Genomic DNA, 17,143 nt, shown 5'->3' with positions numbered 1-17,143 from the left:
AGTATATATATATATATATATATATATATATATATATATATATATATATATATATATATATATATATATATATATACTGTATATATATATATATATATATATATATATATATATATATATATATATATATACTGTATATTAGGGCTGTCAAAATTATCACGTTAACGGGCAGTGATTAATTTTTTTATTTAATCATGTTAAAATATTTGACGCAATTAACACACATGCCCCGCTCAAACAGATTAAAATGACAGCACAGTTCAATGTCCACTTGTTACTTGTGTTTTTTGGAGTTTTGTCGCCCTCTACTGGCGCTTGGGTGCAACTGATTTTGTGGGCTTAAGCACCCATGAGCATTGTGTAATTATTGACATCAACAATGGCGGGCTACTAGTTTATTTTTTGATTGAAAATTTTACTAATTTTATTGAAACGAAAACATTAAAAGTGGTTTTAATATAAAATTTCTATAACTTGTACTAACATTTATCTGTTAAGAACCACAAGTCTTTCTATCCATGGATCGCTTTAACAGAATGTTAATAATGTTAATGCCATCTTATTGATTTATTGTTATAATAAACAAATACAGTACTTATGTACCTTATGTCGAATGTATATATCCGTCTTGTGTCTTATCTTTCCATTCCAACAATAATTTACAGAAAAATATGGCATATTTTATAGATGGTTTGAATTGCGATTAATTACGATTATTTTTAAGCTGTAATTAACTCGATTACAAATTTTAATCATTTGACAGCTCTAATATATATTTTAGTTACTTGCCAAATAGTGACCCCACACTTGTAAATCTGTTTATTAAGGCATTATTACACAGTTATTGAACTCTGCTACTTGTGTGTTCATTTCTTTGGTTCAATGTTCTGATGGCAATTCTCCAAGTTTTTATGTGAATCTATTTTCATATTTGTTTGTAGCTAACTATTTTGAGAGGCCACAGCAACATTTTAAGATCATCTCCACACAAATATTTACAACTAATTCACAGATAAATCCTTCCAGTTCGGGTCATGGTCAAGTTTTTTAAAAGATTTCAAAAGAAGACAAATACCTAAACTGAAAGGAAGTTATGTATTTATATTCTTTTGCCACAGGTTGTGATGTGATAGCACATCACATCAAAACGTGAAATTTATCACTGTAAAGTGATACTGGTTTTAATATCTGGTGTGCTTCTGTTTATTTTATTTTGATTTTTTTCTTACCTGTCCTGTTCAGCTGCTTAGACATGGTGAATGGGAACCTGAGTGTCCTTATAGACTGAACTTTTTTTTTTAATATGCCATATGGGAGTTTGATATACAAGTAGTTCCCCGGGTTACGCCGGAGTCTCGTCCGCCATTGCCTCCAATTGTTTTTTTGTTTTTTAAAGCTGAGTAAACAGTACCTTATTGTACCAAACACTGGGTATCCGCGGGGTTATTTGCTCCCAAAAACGTATAAATACGTTCTATTTTTCATTGTTTCCGTGTCCCAAAAACGTATTTATACGTCTTTTACGGGGTTTTTTTTATTTTTTTTTTACAAGAGACATCTCTAGGTTCTGATGCAACTTTGCTCCAAAGCACAACGCATAAATTCCATTTTAAAGCAATAAAACTGGCCACTGAAGGGCAGTAGCGCATAGGAACTCTCTCCTTCTCTGGTCCGTGCAAAAAAACGTCCACATCACACCAGTCCACGGTGAAAAAAAGGTTGGGGACCACCGACGTAAGGGATGTGGAATGGACATCTACTAGTGATAAACTCATTTAAATTCTCAGCAGAAGAATGATTGGATGTCTATCACATATTTTTTTCTTATCGGCAGCTCCTTTTTTCCACTTTTTCCACACATGAAATAAACACAAACATGTCTCTTTTTTTCCCCCATGATGCTTTGTGTCGCGCGGCGCAGGGGCGAGGTCACCAGGTGAGCCTGGCGAAGTCCCGCGCTTGACGTGAACTCCGCGTTGCTCCTCCGCCTTTAACTGACTTGCTGTCTTTTCCCTCCTTCTTCCTGTCTTTCTGTCGCCGCTCGGTGTCGGCAGCGAGGTCTCCAGGTGAGACGAAGCGGAAGCTTCAGGGTCACCTCCTCCATCCTCCATTTTTTTTTGTGGGGGTCTTTAAAGGGAACCACGGACTTAAAGACTTGTGGGCTCTAATAAGCCGCAATTGTTCTCTTTTACTAAAATATGGTATTACAAACACATATATTATTGCCATTGATTTAAAAATCTATAAAATTTTGTACATGTTTTGACTTGCGGAGGGTGCCATGTTTTACACGCACATTGCGGGTGATGATGCGGTTATTAGAATGACGTAAAATATATCCATTGATTTTAAAATGTATAATATTTAGTACACGTTTTGACCTACAGAGGACGCCTTGTTTTATGCATGCAATGGACGCTGGGGGTGATGACGTAGTTGGGCTGGATTGGAAGAATACCTGTGCTAGCTAGCAAGCCAAGCCATATGACGGCTGGCATGATTTTGTCACATTCTGCTCCTGGTCAGATTGTCTTGTTACAGAGCTGTAGGATGAGTTTCCAATGTCGTACCTGCATCCAATACCAGCTCATCAGCAGTGTCTTTAAACCGATTGTTATGTCCCACGGACGGCTTGCTAAGAGCGTAACATAAAACGAGCCACACAAGTGGCACAAATTTATTTACACAGTCAAACTCGAAATGAACAATATATACAAAATGTGGAAGAAGCACGGCTTCATGGTAAGCCCAGGCCAAAACAACAAACAAAAGGAATCTACACTTCAACCCCACCCGCTAACTAAACCCTGATCGTAAAAAGGAAAGAACAAAAAGACAGCCACTACCCTAGCTTCTACTCTAAACAAAACAGGAGAAAGCAGGTTGAACAGAAATGGCAGCTTACCCCTACTGCGTCAGTGCTCTTATTTACAGTGGTGAGCAAAAACGATCCAATAATGGCAAAATACAAAAGACCTCACTGAAAAAGCGGGAGTGTATCAAACTAGCGATCAAAGCACACGAGAGTGAATGGCGAGCAAAAACCTGGCGAGGAGGACCGCGGCACGAATGCTGTCAAATACGACCTCAGCTGTCAGTTGACAGCATCTGACTTTTCAAGCTTGGCGAAGTCGTCTGTCCATCCGGCGTCGATCAGCTTACGTCATGTTGGGAGGGGAGGCAGCCAGCTGGCGTAGGCAAAGATCAGCTGACTGAAAGAGTCTCAAAAACACAACAATTAAACGGCCAGAGCCGTCACACCGATGCTAGGCGGCTTGCCAAGATATTGACTCGCTGCCATTTGACAATTTAACGGTATTCTTGAACCCTTTGTTGCGAGTTGCATCTTTGCCTTGGTTTTTCTGTTCGTGTCTGCCTCTCACCGCGGTTTTCCCTCGTTTTTTTTTTTTTTTTATTGATCCCGACCTCCTGTCATGGACCATTTTTGTGGCTCACTTTTCGCGATCACCTGTTTTTTTTTGTGTGTGTTCAATATCCCTTTTATGCATTCCCAATATCATTGTTGTCTGCTTGCTTCCGCATTCGTGGACCGTAACAGATTTGTTGGTTTTTCGTCTGAAGACTTGTTACTAATTGCAGCCGATAGATTGATAGATCTTTATAAGGGAAATCATGAATCCGACAGCACGCGTAAGTGTAGTCCTGCGGTCTACGCGCTTATCTGTTGCACGGGAAATGCAGGTTTGAATCCCGCTGGAGACTTTCATTTAATTGCTTTTGCTGCTCGTTTTGTGAAATCTCGACAGTGCTGTCATGCTTATCACTTTTCCACTCGCGTTCAAATTGGAAGGACAGAACCAACGACATGTTTATGTGGCTAAAGAGTTACACTGTGGAAGCCCTGCAGCGCCCCCCAGTGACGTCTCCGCCCAGAGTGTATTGCGTCGTCAACAACAATGGCGACCTACTAGTTAAACTAATTTTACAAATTTTATTAAGACGAAAACTAACGTTTCTGTGTTTAGAAATACATGTCTTTCTGTCCGTGGTACCCTTTAAAAAACTCGTCTTCGTTCTTATTTTCATTCATTCTTTTGGTTCATCTCGCCATCCATTCTGGAATTGCTTCTGTTGTTGATACTTTTTTGAGGGTCTCACCATTTCTTCTTCTTTGCCCTTCACAGCAAGATCTCCAGGTGAGCACGAGGAGACGCGACATCTCGTCCTTTGATGTTTTCCTTTTGTCTACGCCGAGTTGATTTGGATTTGTCTGTCTAACCCTTTTGTTTTTCCCTCCTTTCTTCTTTTCACGTTTGTCAAAAGTTTGATATTTAGGAAAGAGGAGCCCCAGAAGTCAAAGTTATCCATCAAAAACTACAATTTTCTACAATTTAAAAAAAGTGTGAAAAGTCTCTTTTCTATATTGTTTTTGTTTATGTTTTCATGCCATTTTTTCATTTTAGTACCACTATTTTGAATAGTTTTACTTAAAAGTTGGTTTTTTAAATATTGATATATAATTTTATTTTTAATAGTCATGTATTTTTTTTAAATAAATATATTATTTTAATGATTTTTAATCATTTTAAAATATTTTTAACTTAATACAAGAATGTATTTTTTCAAATAAATGTTATTTTAGCAAAATTTTATTTATGAAGCATTTTTCTGTGGAAAAAAAAAGTGCTTTAAATGTTAAAATTATGTTATTTATTATTGTTTTTATACGGAGCCCCTAAGGACATCTACAGAAATCAAATTTAAACCACACATTGTTTCTAGAAAGCACCAGAAATAATCTAATAAACATTAGCATTATGTAGCATTTAAGCTAGCGGACTTTTGCTATGTAAGTTAACCAATAGTTCTTTTGTTGTACTTCGGTCCTCTTTTTTTTAATATAGATATATATATATATATCGTTTGAGGCTAAGCTTGGGCGCTATTTAAGTCTAAGATTGAAATAAAGTTCAACTAAATCCTGTATTATCATTTTTAGCACGCAGAAACTGCTGGTTTCGGATGCGCGCCTGAGCCTAGTCTCAAAAGAAATAAAAAATAATAATAAAGAAATGAGGGATCTTACAAAAGAACAATTGACTAACTTTAGGGTGACCATATTTTGATTTCCAAAAAAGAGGACACTCAGCCTGGCCTCAAGATACTTGAATTTTTCTCGAAGTTCACTCAAAGATGCCTATATCACTCTAATATATTTAAAGTGTGCCCCCTCACTCTGGATCGAAGAATGCAGTTTGAAAAAAAAATATATATATATATATATATATATGTGTATGTATAGAATGCAGACCCATGGAAATGTAGTCCAGTCAATACACATACACACAGTAGGCTATGTGCCAACTAAACATTTTTATAAATTATCACGACACTTGTCCTTGACGAATTGTTATTCCCATTCAATTGATATTCTAATTCAATGTTCTAGATTGCACACAAACAATAACCGAAATAAACTGACAAACTATTCAACCAGCATGTTTCCAAACGTAGTAGTTCAAAACTACGTTTCCCATAATGCCTAGCGTGGTTTAGCTTACTGATAGCCAACTGAGGCAAAAATCAAACTTTGCTATAAAAGTTTACAATCATCGGCAGTGCAACGATGCGACACCAAACGGGATTTTACAGTCAGAGCTCCGACAGAAGTCAACAGTTGCCATTATATACGTATTTATCGTAAAAAAAACTTCAGGCGTTGTAGCCAAATCGTCAACCTAGTAGATGGCGGTAATGCCTCATGATAGGGGTAAACTGCCAACAAAAACAAGAACTACTACTTCCCTCCATTCTAGTAGGAGCCATGTCAACTGCTGCCATCCAGCGGCCGGAGGGATTCTCTTCAAATTGGTCCCGTGAAAAATCATAAAAACCGGTCATTTTTATGACTTTATAAAACCCGCCCGGACGACGAGGATACTACGTGAAAGTAGGACTTGTCCGGGCATAAGAGGACGTTTGGTCACACTAACTAACTTGAATAGCAAAAGTCCGCTAGCTTAAATGCTATATACAGTAATGCTGATGTTTACTAGATTGTTTCTAGTGCACACCAGATGTTTTAAATTTATTTTATTTCTGTCGATGTTCCTCTAGGGGCTGTCTCAGTTTTTCATTCATTTATTGTCATGAATACAGTGTAAAATTATTTTTTAAAACTTTGCCAATATTTTGATGCGTTCAAACCAAACCAAGAACTGAATCTTAATCGTTTCTATGTATGTAATTATATATATACATATCAATTTTATTTTCGAATAGTCCGAAGCATTCAAACCAATTTGAGAACATTTTATGTTTGTGCATTTTCATTTGTCTAAGAAGGGACAGACATCAAAAAATGTTTTCAATCTGACTTATCGAAAAAAATAAACAAATGAATCAGTTATTAAAATAATCCTTTGTTGTTTCCTAGTCTGGGCTCCACTTTCAATGAATCAAATGTCAAACAGCGCCTTTGTTTAACCACCTTTTGTGTCAAATTGCGCCTTTGATTAACCACCTTTTGTGTCTTATTGAAACCGTAACTTTTTCCATGCTAACATTTTTTTATTTTTTTCTCTTTCAAATTTGCGGCCATCCTTTTCTCTCTTCAGCCCGTTCACCAGGTAAGCCTCACAAACCTTTTTTTGTTGAAGCATCTTCCTACTAGTTTTTAATATCTGTCTTAATCTTTTGAAAGAAAATACCAATTGGTCTTAGTCATATTGTAGTCATTTCAAAATGTGTTCGTCTTCGTCTAGTTTTAGTCGACAAAATCGCACCCAAATTTCATCTAGTTTTAGTCAACAGTTTCTCAAAATGTTTTCGTCTGTAAAATTCAAACATTTTAGTCCAAAATTAAATCAAGGTTTCGGATTTGAACATAGACAGACGAGCACATATTGTAGCGTCTACAAGGACAAAGACAACTTCGTGAAGAAACCACGAACTGTATTTGAAAAAAGTTGTCCGTGCGTTTAAAAGGATTCCCACCACGCTAAAGTTGATGCTATGCTAACGCAACTAGTTACATTTACAGTGTATTCACACCTGTCCTGTTGTGTCCGGTGTTCTGTCAGATTTTAAACCCTTATCAGATTTTTCTTCCAAAGCTTTCGTGGCGGTGAATAAGGACTCCTTTACATTCAGTTGGACTCTCAATATTATCCAAAATTTGCTAATTAAACAAGTTAAATCATAAACATACATGTTAAACTTGAATACATCCATCCATCTATTATCTGCCACATACAGTGCCCTTCAGAATTATTGGCACCCCTGAAAAAGATGTGTTTTTTAGTTTCTAATATTTTCATTTGTTCAAATAATATGGGACCTTAATGAAAAAAAGAGAAAAATCCAACCTTCAATACAAGTGCATTCATTCAGTGGGGAAAAATCCCACATAAAGAAAACATTACTTGACATCAAATAATGTGTGTCACAATTATTATCACCCCTGGTGTTTATACTTTGTACAACCCCCTTTTGGCAACAAAACAAGGTCTGGGGACTGAGATGGCCATGGGAGGAGGTTGATTTTGTGTCTGGTGAACCATTTCTGTGTAGATTTGGCCATATGTTTAGTGTCATTGTCTTGCTGAAAGACCCAGTGACGACCCATCTTCAGCTTTCGGGCAGAGGGCAACAGATTTTGATTTAAAATGTCCTGGTATTTCAAAGCATTCATGATGCCATGCACCCTAACAAGGTTCCCAGGGCCTTTGGAAGCGAAACAGCCCCACAGCATCACTGACCCACCCCCATACTTCACAGTTGGTATGAGGTGCTTTTCAGCATGCGCATCTTTCATGGCACGCCACACCCACCTAGAGTGTTTGTTGCCAAAAAGCTCAATCTTGTCTCATCTGACCAAAGCACACGGTCCCAGTTGAAGCCTGGGACTGTGTATTTTTGTGTGGGACCAAGCTGCAGAGATCTACAGCTGAGGTGGGAGAGTCTGTCCATAGGACAACAATCAGTCGTACACTGCACAAATCTGGCCTTTATGGAAGAGTGGCAAGAAGAAAGCCATTTCTCAAAGATATCCATAAAAAGTCTCGTTTAAAGTTTGCCACAAGCCACCTGGGAGACACACCAAACATGTGGAAGAAGGTGCTCTGGTCAGATGAAACCAAAATTGAACTTTTTGGCCACAATGCAAAACGATATGTTTGGCGTAAAAGCAACACAGCTCATCACCCTAAGCACACCATCCCCACTGTCAAACATGGTGGTGGCAGCATCATGGTTTGGGCCTGCTTTTCTTCAGCAGGGACTGGGAAGATGGTTAAAATTGACGGGAAGCTGGATGCAGCCAAATACAGGAACATTCTGGAAGAAAACCTTGTTGGTATCTGCACAAGACCTGAGACTGGGACGGAGATTTATCTTCCAACAGGACAATGATCCAAAACATAAAGCCAAATCTACAATGGAATGGTTCAAAAATAAACGTATCCAGGTGTTAGAATGGCCAAGTCAAAGTCCAGACCTGAATCCAATCGAGAATCTGTGGAAAGAGCTGAAGACTGCTGTTCACAAACACTCTCCATCCAACCTCACTGAGCTCGAGCTGTTTTGCAAGGAAGAATGGGCAAGAATGTCAGTCTCTCGATGTGCAAAACTGATAGAAACATACCCCAAGCGACTTGCAGCTGTAATTGGAGCAAAAGGTGGCGCTACAAAGTATTAACGCAAGGGGGCCGAATAATATTGCACGCCCCACTTTTCAGTTTTTTATTTGTTAAAAAAGTTTAAATTATCCAATAAATTTTGTTCCACTTCATGATTGTGTCCCACTTGTTGTTGATTCTTGACAAAAAATTAAAATTTTATATCTTTATGTTTGAAGCCTGAAATGTGGCGAAAGGTTGCAAGGTTCTGGGGGGCCGAATACTTTTGCAAGGCACTGTACATCATGAGGAGAAAACAAAATAGTAACGCACAGACACTAAGGAAACAAACTTTAATCAGATTACTGGCTTCGAAAAATGATCGCGTTAGATTACTCGTTACTGAACGAAAGTAATCTGTTTACTGTTGTTGACGAACACAACGCTGCTTTCTACGATAACCAATTTTTCCATTTTTCCAGCTCCCATGGACCAGCCGTGCTGCCGCGCCCTTTACGACTTCGACCCAGAGAATGAGGGTGAGCTAGGCTTCAAGGAGGGCGACATCATCACCCTGACCAACAAGATCGACGAAAACTGGTACGAGGGGATGCTGCACGGCAACTCGGGCTTCTTCCCCATCAACTACGTGGACATCCTGGTGCCCCTGCCGCACTAAAGCGCCACCCGCTGTCACGCAGCGCTTCAAAATTCAACAAAAAAATGAAAACCATCTCTTTCCCGAAAAAGTTAAGGAGTCCAAACCGCAACGATAAAGCGCCGAGCGGCCGTCGGATAGTTTCAAATCCGCATTCGTGTTATCCCACTTTTTGTCCGTCGCCGTACTTTGTGAACGTCAACTGCAGTAGGTAGAAAACATCACGTGCATCCTATTTGTTAGCGAACAAAACGTAGATCATTCCGAAATAATTTTTTAAGCTGTGTAAAACACATTTTACAATCCCTTTTTACGTTTTTTTTCGTCGGATTTACGAACTCCCGTTTTCGCAGTTCTTTGATTCTTGCATGCGTGGGGAATAAGCGGGATCTGTAAAAAAAATAAATAAATCACGTGTAAGGTTTGCTAAATAGCTAGCGTGTTGTTTTTTTACCTATAGCAATACAAGCCGCGTCCTTTTTTTTCGTCGTTTTCCGAAGTATTTTTGAAAGACGCTCATCTCGATATGTTGGATTTACAATCTCCGGTTTTGGGGTGTTTGTGTTTCGACGCGCCACTTCGGTTCGATCGTTTAGCGAAGCGAAAACGCGACTTTAACGAATAATAAAAATATTTAACGTAATGTAACATGTTTTTATTTTTAAAGCAGCGAAGTGGTTTTGGGTTGACCATCTCCGGTTTATTTTTGCGCGTTCGAGAAGGGCGATTTAAAGCGTATTTGTGAGTGTGTTTTTCCACGTCCGAGCCCGTCATTAGTGATGACGCGATTTTACGCAAAAACGCGAGTTGTGGCGTAACGTGAGAAAATTCCAATTGTATCCACGAGTGTGTGACGTCCCAAGTGAAGTGATGACGTGATTTGACGAATAATACAAGCTGTGACGTAACATAATAACGACGGTGCGAAATATACGTTGTTGGGTTTTTTTTGACAGCAATACATTTTCTCTCACGCTTTAGAAAATCATTCATCAGCAGAAGGTTGAACGCTAGCAATCCCAGAGTTTGCTCTGCTACTAGAAGTTCCAGAACTTTTTTGAATGACTCGTATGCAAAACAGATTACTCCTGATAGCTCTGATTACTATATATTATTTTGGGAATAAGGCAATTTCTTGATGAATCTGAGCATTGTCCCAGATGAGGGTGGGTGAGCAACCGACAGGGGGATTGCCCCCAACCTCAGAGCAGTGGTTCATAGCCTTGTTAAAGGTACCGAACCCCAAGAGTTTCACATGTGAGTTCACCGAACCCTTCAGAATTTCATATTGAAGCAACTTTTTTCAAATTCAGAACAAATACAGCTAAGCTAGCGAGCTAATATCTAAGTGAATATTCCGTTTAAATTATCGGTTCGCAGCCAGCGGTTGGAATGCAGATCAGCACCTTCAAATCCAAGACCATGATCCTCAGTCGGAAAAGGGTGGCATGCCGTCTCTGGGTCGGGGATGAGATCCTGCCCCAAGTGGATGAGTTCAAGTATCTTGGGGTCTTGTTCACGAGTGAGGGTAGGAGGGAGATTGACTGGCGGATCGGTGCAACGTCTGCAATGATGCGGACTCTACACCGTAGTGGTGAAGAAGGAGTTGAGCCAAAAAGCGAAGCTCTGAATTTACCAGCCGATCTACGTTCCTACCCTGACCTATGGTCACGAGCTGTGGGTCATGACCGAAAGAACAAGATCGCAGATACAAGCGGCCGAAATGAGTTTGCTCTGCAGGGTGTCCGGGCTCTCCCATAGAGATAGGGTGAGAAGCTCGGTCATCCGGAAGGGACTTGGTGTCGGGCCGCTACTCCTCTGCATTGAGAGGAGCCAGTTGAGGTGGCTTCGGCATCTGGTTCGGATGCCTCCTGGACGCCTCCCCGGAGAGGTGTTCCGGATATGTCCCACCGGCGGGAGGCCTTGGGGACGATCCAGGACACGCTGGAGAGACCATGTCTCTCAGCTGGCCTGGGACGCCTTGGGATCCCGCCGGAGGAGCTGTTTGAATTGGCTGAGGAGAGGGATGTCTGGGTGCCAGCAGCCCTCCCCGCACAGAGCGCCAGGGGGTAACACGGGACAAGTCTGTGAAAGTGTCCAACCCGCGTCATTCTCGGGAATTTCCCTGGATATGTGTGTGAAAAGGCCCTACTTGTCAGCATATTCCATCACACTTATGCGTCACAAAAACTGTGTGCTCCTTAATGCGTCACAATGAACAATTGAGAACACGAACATGTCACAAAGAACAACTGAGAACAAAGACATGACAGTTACCAGCTGTGCCTTTAAAGGGTATGACAACACCTGGGGAAACGCTAATATTCTATCATTTATCCATAAACGCATGCCTTTTGAATTCCTATCATGCCACTTCGTGTAATTACACACATCGCAAAACCAAGAAAATGATAGAAATTAGGTCGATTGTCAAGCTAAAACGACCCGCCCCCGAGATGCCGGAAATCTAGCATATTGTGTGCATGACGTCACTATAAGGAAACAACCGGCTCAGTGCTTAGTACTGAATGGCGGCGATGATGGCGGACAATTTTGTTTCTAGTTGCAGCGACGAAACCGACGTAACTAACATTCTTCTAATGGTGACGAGGAGAGTTATGAACCTTTCTTTGGTGTTTTGGGTTATCAATTTGAGCCCAAACGAAAGCCAACGCGGTCTAATGAAAGGATCATTGAGGGGAGCCATCACACTGATGAAACACCAGCGGCAACAGAAACACCGAATGGTTTGTTTTGCATTTCTTTTTGTGAAGCTGATACACCGTGACTGCAAAATAATGTATAGAATAATTATCATTTATTGTGCTATCATCGGTTTTCGCTTTGCCAACTGACACAAATATGAATGGGATTAGAGGATTTGCTCTATATATTTTACGAGCGATAATTTATACATGTGTCCAGTCCTATATCCAATGCGTGATATGTTTTTTAATATAAAAGAGTACTTACTCTGGCCATTTCCCTCCTTTGCTTTGCCTGGGGTGGTGGGGTGGTCTCATCAGAGCCAGTCACCGTCCTCTTTCTTGATATCTCGGGACATTTAGGTGGCTGCGTGTGTAGGTGGGCACCGCATCTGCTTTCAGCAGCAATTTTTTCGCTAAACCTGATTTCATTTGTCCATAGTTCGTATAGCTTTCAGGTGTAAAATGCGCACCACACAAAACCGTGCCGGAGGCTGGGTCTGCAAAATTAGCCCTCTTAGCACTGACGAACTTTACTCATTGTCTGCGTAGTCCAGCTCTTTTTCTCGTGCTCTGGAACTCATGGGTACTACATTGCGACAAATGCCTATTTGTAAACCACATAGCATGACAGGTTTGAACCATTTTAGCGATTTTTTGATAAAACACAAACGCAACTCTCTCGTCGATAAACAATGATGGCACCTGCCTCGACCTTTTGTTTCCTTGTTATGACGTTTCCGCCCCATTCGGCTGTTTCCGGAATACTTTCAGAAATGTTCGTAATTTTCGATAATTGCTCATGAATGCGATTTATTTTTCGGTTAACTTTATTAATATTTGTTATCTTGCCACATAACGGTTCTATTGATACCTCGCAGCCCTTTAGTGTTTTAATACCCTTTAAGGCACAACCTCATAGCGTTCAGTGTCAGTTCGTCAGCGACTCAGCACTTTCCTGCATGTCGACTGTCCATGACCGCTTGAGCCCCATTTCTCCAATTCCTGATTGTTTTGCATGCCAACATCAATAAAATCCTGTGTTCGCGATACACAACTGGTTAGTCCGTCTCGTACTTGACACAAACTAGTTTCTCTTCCAATTAGATAGTGCTAGATTTGGAATAAAACCTGTAAATTGGGGTCAAACCAGTTCAAAATCTAGTTTAAAATGACATTTTGCCTTTAGTCAGCGTATGAAAATAGGGCCTTGTTTGTCTTGACCTACGCCGAACCCCTTAGACCAGGAGTGTCCAAACTATTCCCCATAGGTCCGCAGTTGGTACTGGATTTCATTCCGACAAAACGACACCTTTTCACCAATTAGTGTCTTACAAGTGTAATCAGTTGATTACAGTCAGGTTGCTCGTTTTAGCAGAAAATTCATTGGTTAAACTGTCTGTGCACGATTGGTCGGAACAAAAACCAAGACCCACAGTGTGCCTTGAGGCATGTCTATATCTGTAAAGATAATAAAAATTAAACCTAATATTTTGACCTGTTTAAAAACAGGCTGCCACACTGAAAAGAAATTTGAATTAAAGTAGATATTAGCTTGTTAGCTTATCTACAGCAGTATTTAATTTGAAAAAAAAAATTGCTATATTATCTAATTCTGAGGGGTTTGATGAATGCACATGAGAAGCTCCTGGGGTTTGGTACCTTCAGCGAGGTTAAGAACCACTGACCTAGTGGTTAATAGCCACTTTCGTACTGTAGGAACTATCCGCAGTTCCTAGAACCTTTTGGGGGACAATTGTGTCATTTTGCGTGTTTGCACATGTATGAACTGGGGCCCAGGAACTGTAGTTCCTAGTACCATTTTAGTGCCTACTCTGATGTAGGGACTTTCAGTAGCGCCGTAGGAACTCAATTATCACGTCGGAGTCACCAACTGTTGGAATTTAGTCCCCCCGGCCAAAGCTGCACGGAAACGGCGGCAGCCGAACGGAAATGGTGCTCCGCTGTTTACCGCCCCCGCGAGCCAAACCGGGAGGAAGCAAAGCTCCGCGCGTTCCTGTGTTAACCCTTTGTACTGACTCCATGTTCCAAAAGTTTGAAGAAGACTCACCGAAAGCAGGTTGACAATTTATTCATCGACAATGGTCAAAACACAAGGCAAAAACAGAAGACGGAGGGACAATTCTGGATCCAAAACAAGGCTACATAGAAAAAGTTTCCGAGCAACAAGTCTGTCTTATCTCAGTGTCCAGTGTTTTTTAAGTCCGTGGTGCAGGAGGCCGGGCCGAAGGTGTGTCCGGGCATTGCTTTTGGGACCTTCACTCTGTGGCCGGTTTAGGTTCGTGCGTGGATGGGACATGGTTGCCACAGCGACCGATGCTGGTCTTGACGTCACAAGCGCCCGCTATCAACTTTGTTATCCGGGCTGGCGCAACTTGTTTTAGGACAAAGCGCGCTGGTCTTTGTCCTTGTTCGTTGTCGGGAGAACTGATTGCCAGAGTTGGTGCGTCAATCTTGCTCGTGACGCACACGTTGGGCTTCTGTGATAAGATGGCGTTGTGTATCTATTCTGTTTCTTTAGGTGTGTTAGAGTAGTGCAGTCCTACAGTAAATATGCGAAATTATACTATTCCCTGATTAATCATATTACGTGTGTTCGAGTAATGCAAACATTAGACAGTGCCTACGAGAAACGGTACCATTTTTCCTTTTCCCCCTCATGAGCGCTGATAAGGCGATTCACTTTACTGTCTTCAAGGGCACGGAGTGAAGTCTGCCTAAACTATAGTTAGATGAATGTGTTAGACTAATGCAAACAATTATATGGTGTGAGCGAGAACGGTACCTATTCCCTTAAGTTTTTGTTGACTTGCTGAAATCATTAGCTACCCCCCTTACATAATCGCACGTCTCAAGGAGCGCCATATTCAAGAAAAACTACCATTTACTAAATCTGTGCTCTTGCAGTTTCGTCGTTAAACGCTGGATTTGCTCCCCAATGGAGACGATTCTCTTCAAACATGCAATAATTGCCGCTGTGGCCTCGACAGTCTCCATTTCGTTGGTTTACGTTCGCTGTTTAATTTTGCCAAAGGTGGGTGTGGTGAGTAAATAATGCGTCACTGGCCCAGACTACAATGTCACAGCAGTTCATATCAGGCGCAGCACCCATGTGCGAACACGACTGCCTGGCGAAGGATAGTTCCTATAACTACCGGGGAGGCCTACAGTTATAACAACTAAGTATTCAAATTCCTACAGTCCAAAAGTGACTTTTGTTCTCTCCTGCCACGCTAGTACCGTGCATTCGAGTCCTGATCTGACTGAGGGCGGTGGATCGCATTGCCAGCACGTATCAGACCGGTTACATCGATCCCGTGAACCTATTTGACAGTGAAGGTTTCGGGGGTCGGGAGTGTAACGGGTCTTCAAGAGAGCACGCTAGAGGTTAGAGCTGCTAGCCTGGGCTTTTAGCTCGAAGTTAACATGCACTCCTGTCACCCTGGCCACGGGTTCGAGTCGTGATCTGGTCGAGGAGGGCGGATAGCATCGCCGAAATGAATCAGACCGGTTACATATGAGTCAAATGAAACAAGGCTGGGATTGCTAGTGTGTTAAGCTAGCATTTTTTTGTTTGTAACGATGAATCCGACATCATGGTATTTTTTCCGTTTTTAGTATTTCTTTGTTTGTTGAGGTAGCCTGACATTCCGCACTGGTGATTTCATGCAAAACGAGAGTAGCAGCAAAACTGCAAATGTTTCATTTCATTTATTAGTAAAATTGTTTACGCTACTTTTTTTCGTAAAATAAAATAAAAAATCTGATGGTCAACAATACATCCAACATCCTTTAGATATTTTAGATGTCTAAAATAGGATTCGCATACCAAAGTTATCTGTACTATAATTCTCGCATGTATGTAATTACTTTCGCGCTCAATGAAGTGATGACCTGGTTTTACGGAAAAAAAAAAGTGGTCCCGATGAGCAATTTTTTTTTAAATTTCCAAAGCAGTTTGTGCGCAAAAAAATAATGGATGTCATGATATAGTCTAACGTATAGAGCTTTTTTTTTTTTTTTATCTGCAAGTTTATCTCGCGAAGATTTTTCTCGAGATTTAGCGAATCGGAAAAACCAGAGTGAGACGTCATTTTGTTTATTTTTTCGTCTCGCTGGATTGACGATTGTAAAATATTAACCCTTCGATATCCATTAACGGTCATCTTCGTAGCTAGTAGCAACAGCTGTGGTGAACTTCTTTTCCGTACCATTGACGGCGCTAGACGTCCAATCCAGAGGGGCGAATGAACGTTCGTTCATTGCTAGCTTGCTAGCTTATTCGCATATTTTCGGAGGTTTTAAACAACAACTTTACTGGCTAACGTCATGCTACTTTTTTTTTGTTTTTCTTTCTAATAAGGGTTCTCTTCCCTCTTTTTCTCTTCGACTTAAAAAAAATGTGTATCTTTGCCCTCAATGAGGACTGTACAGCTGTTTGTGTGTTTTCTTTTTGGGTGCGTGTGCGTGTACGTGTGTCGTCGCTCACCCACAGTAACGTAATTTTATTTTCGTTACCATGGCAAAGTATTGACAAGATTAAATAGATGTACATATATATATACAGTATATAACACACAATAATATAAGAGGAGAAGAAGGAGAGATTCTCTGTGCTGCACATGATTGTTTTTTGGTTTCCTTTCATCGTTGCACTTTCGGGATTTGGAGAGTGTATGCTTGATGTCAAGACAACAACAATGTGATGAGTCAGTGTCATTTATTCCAATAAACAAGGACAAATGTTATATGGTGTGGTCCAGTGTTGTTTTTGGCAGCCCTTTTCATCTTAGTCATATTTTAGTCATCACAAAATGTGTTTGTCTTCGTCTAGTTTTTGTTGACGAAAACTCAAGACTATATAAAAAAAATCTTACCATGTGTGCGTGTATGCAAGCTTGGAGACACACTGGTGGGTGGGGGGCGCAGAATGTCACATGAGTGACACAACCAGACACTGCTACGAAGCAGGCAAACTACACATTGGGATTATGTGTCAGAAACTATTGCGCATTTTCGTCTCGTTCTCGTGTCATCAGACAAAAACTGAGATTAGGCTTGTTATGTTTTAATCTCCCAAAAGACGTTTTTAGCTCATCGTCTCATTGTCATCGTAAAAAAAATGGTCTTGACAAAATATTTTCGTGATAGTCATCGTTGACGAAAACAACACTGCTCCC

General features: G+C 40.6%; 1 protein-coding gene across 2 annotated transcripts in view; it reads left to right on the top strand.

The window, feature by feature from the left end:
- The window catches only part of sh3gl2a (SH3 domain containing GRB2 like 2a, endophilin A1), a 94,933-nt gene extending 78,222 nt beyond the window's left edge, over positions 1–16,711 (top strand). The window contains exons 9-13 of one of the 2 annotated variants that reach the window (XM_057843162.1): positions 1,922–1,936; positions 2,055–2,066; positions 4,146–4,157; positions 6,579–6,590; positions 9,062–16,711. In XM_057843162.1, the coding sequence (XP_057699145.1) occupies positions 1,922–1,936; positions 2,055–2,066; positions 4,146–4,157; positions 6,579–6,590; positions 9,062–9,258 (248 nt within the window). In that variant the 3' untranslated portion in view covers positions 9,259–16,711. The remainder of the gene's footprint in view (positions 1–1,921; positions 1,937–2,054; positions 2,067–4,145; positions 4,158–6,578; positions 6,591–9,061) is intronic. The other variant, XM_057843163.1, reaches the window with a different exon arrangement.
- The last annotated feature ends 432 nt before the right edge of the window (positions 16,712–17,143 follow it).

The sequence above is a fragment of the Corythoichthys intestinalis genome, chromosome 8, assembly GCF_030265065.1.
Source record: "Corythoichthys intestinalis isolate RoL2023-P3 chromosome 8, ASM3026506v1, whole genome shotgun sequence".
Classification (NCBI taxonomy): Eukaryota; Metazoa; Chordata; class Actinopteri; order Syngnathiformes; family Syngnathidae; genus Corythoichthys; species Corythoichthys intestinalis.
Note: the sequence above shows the minus strand (reverse complement) of the source record. Positions and strands in the feature narration are given on the sequence as shown.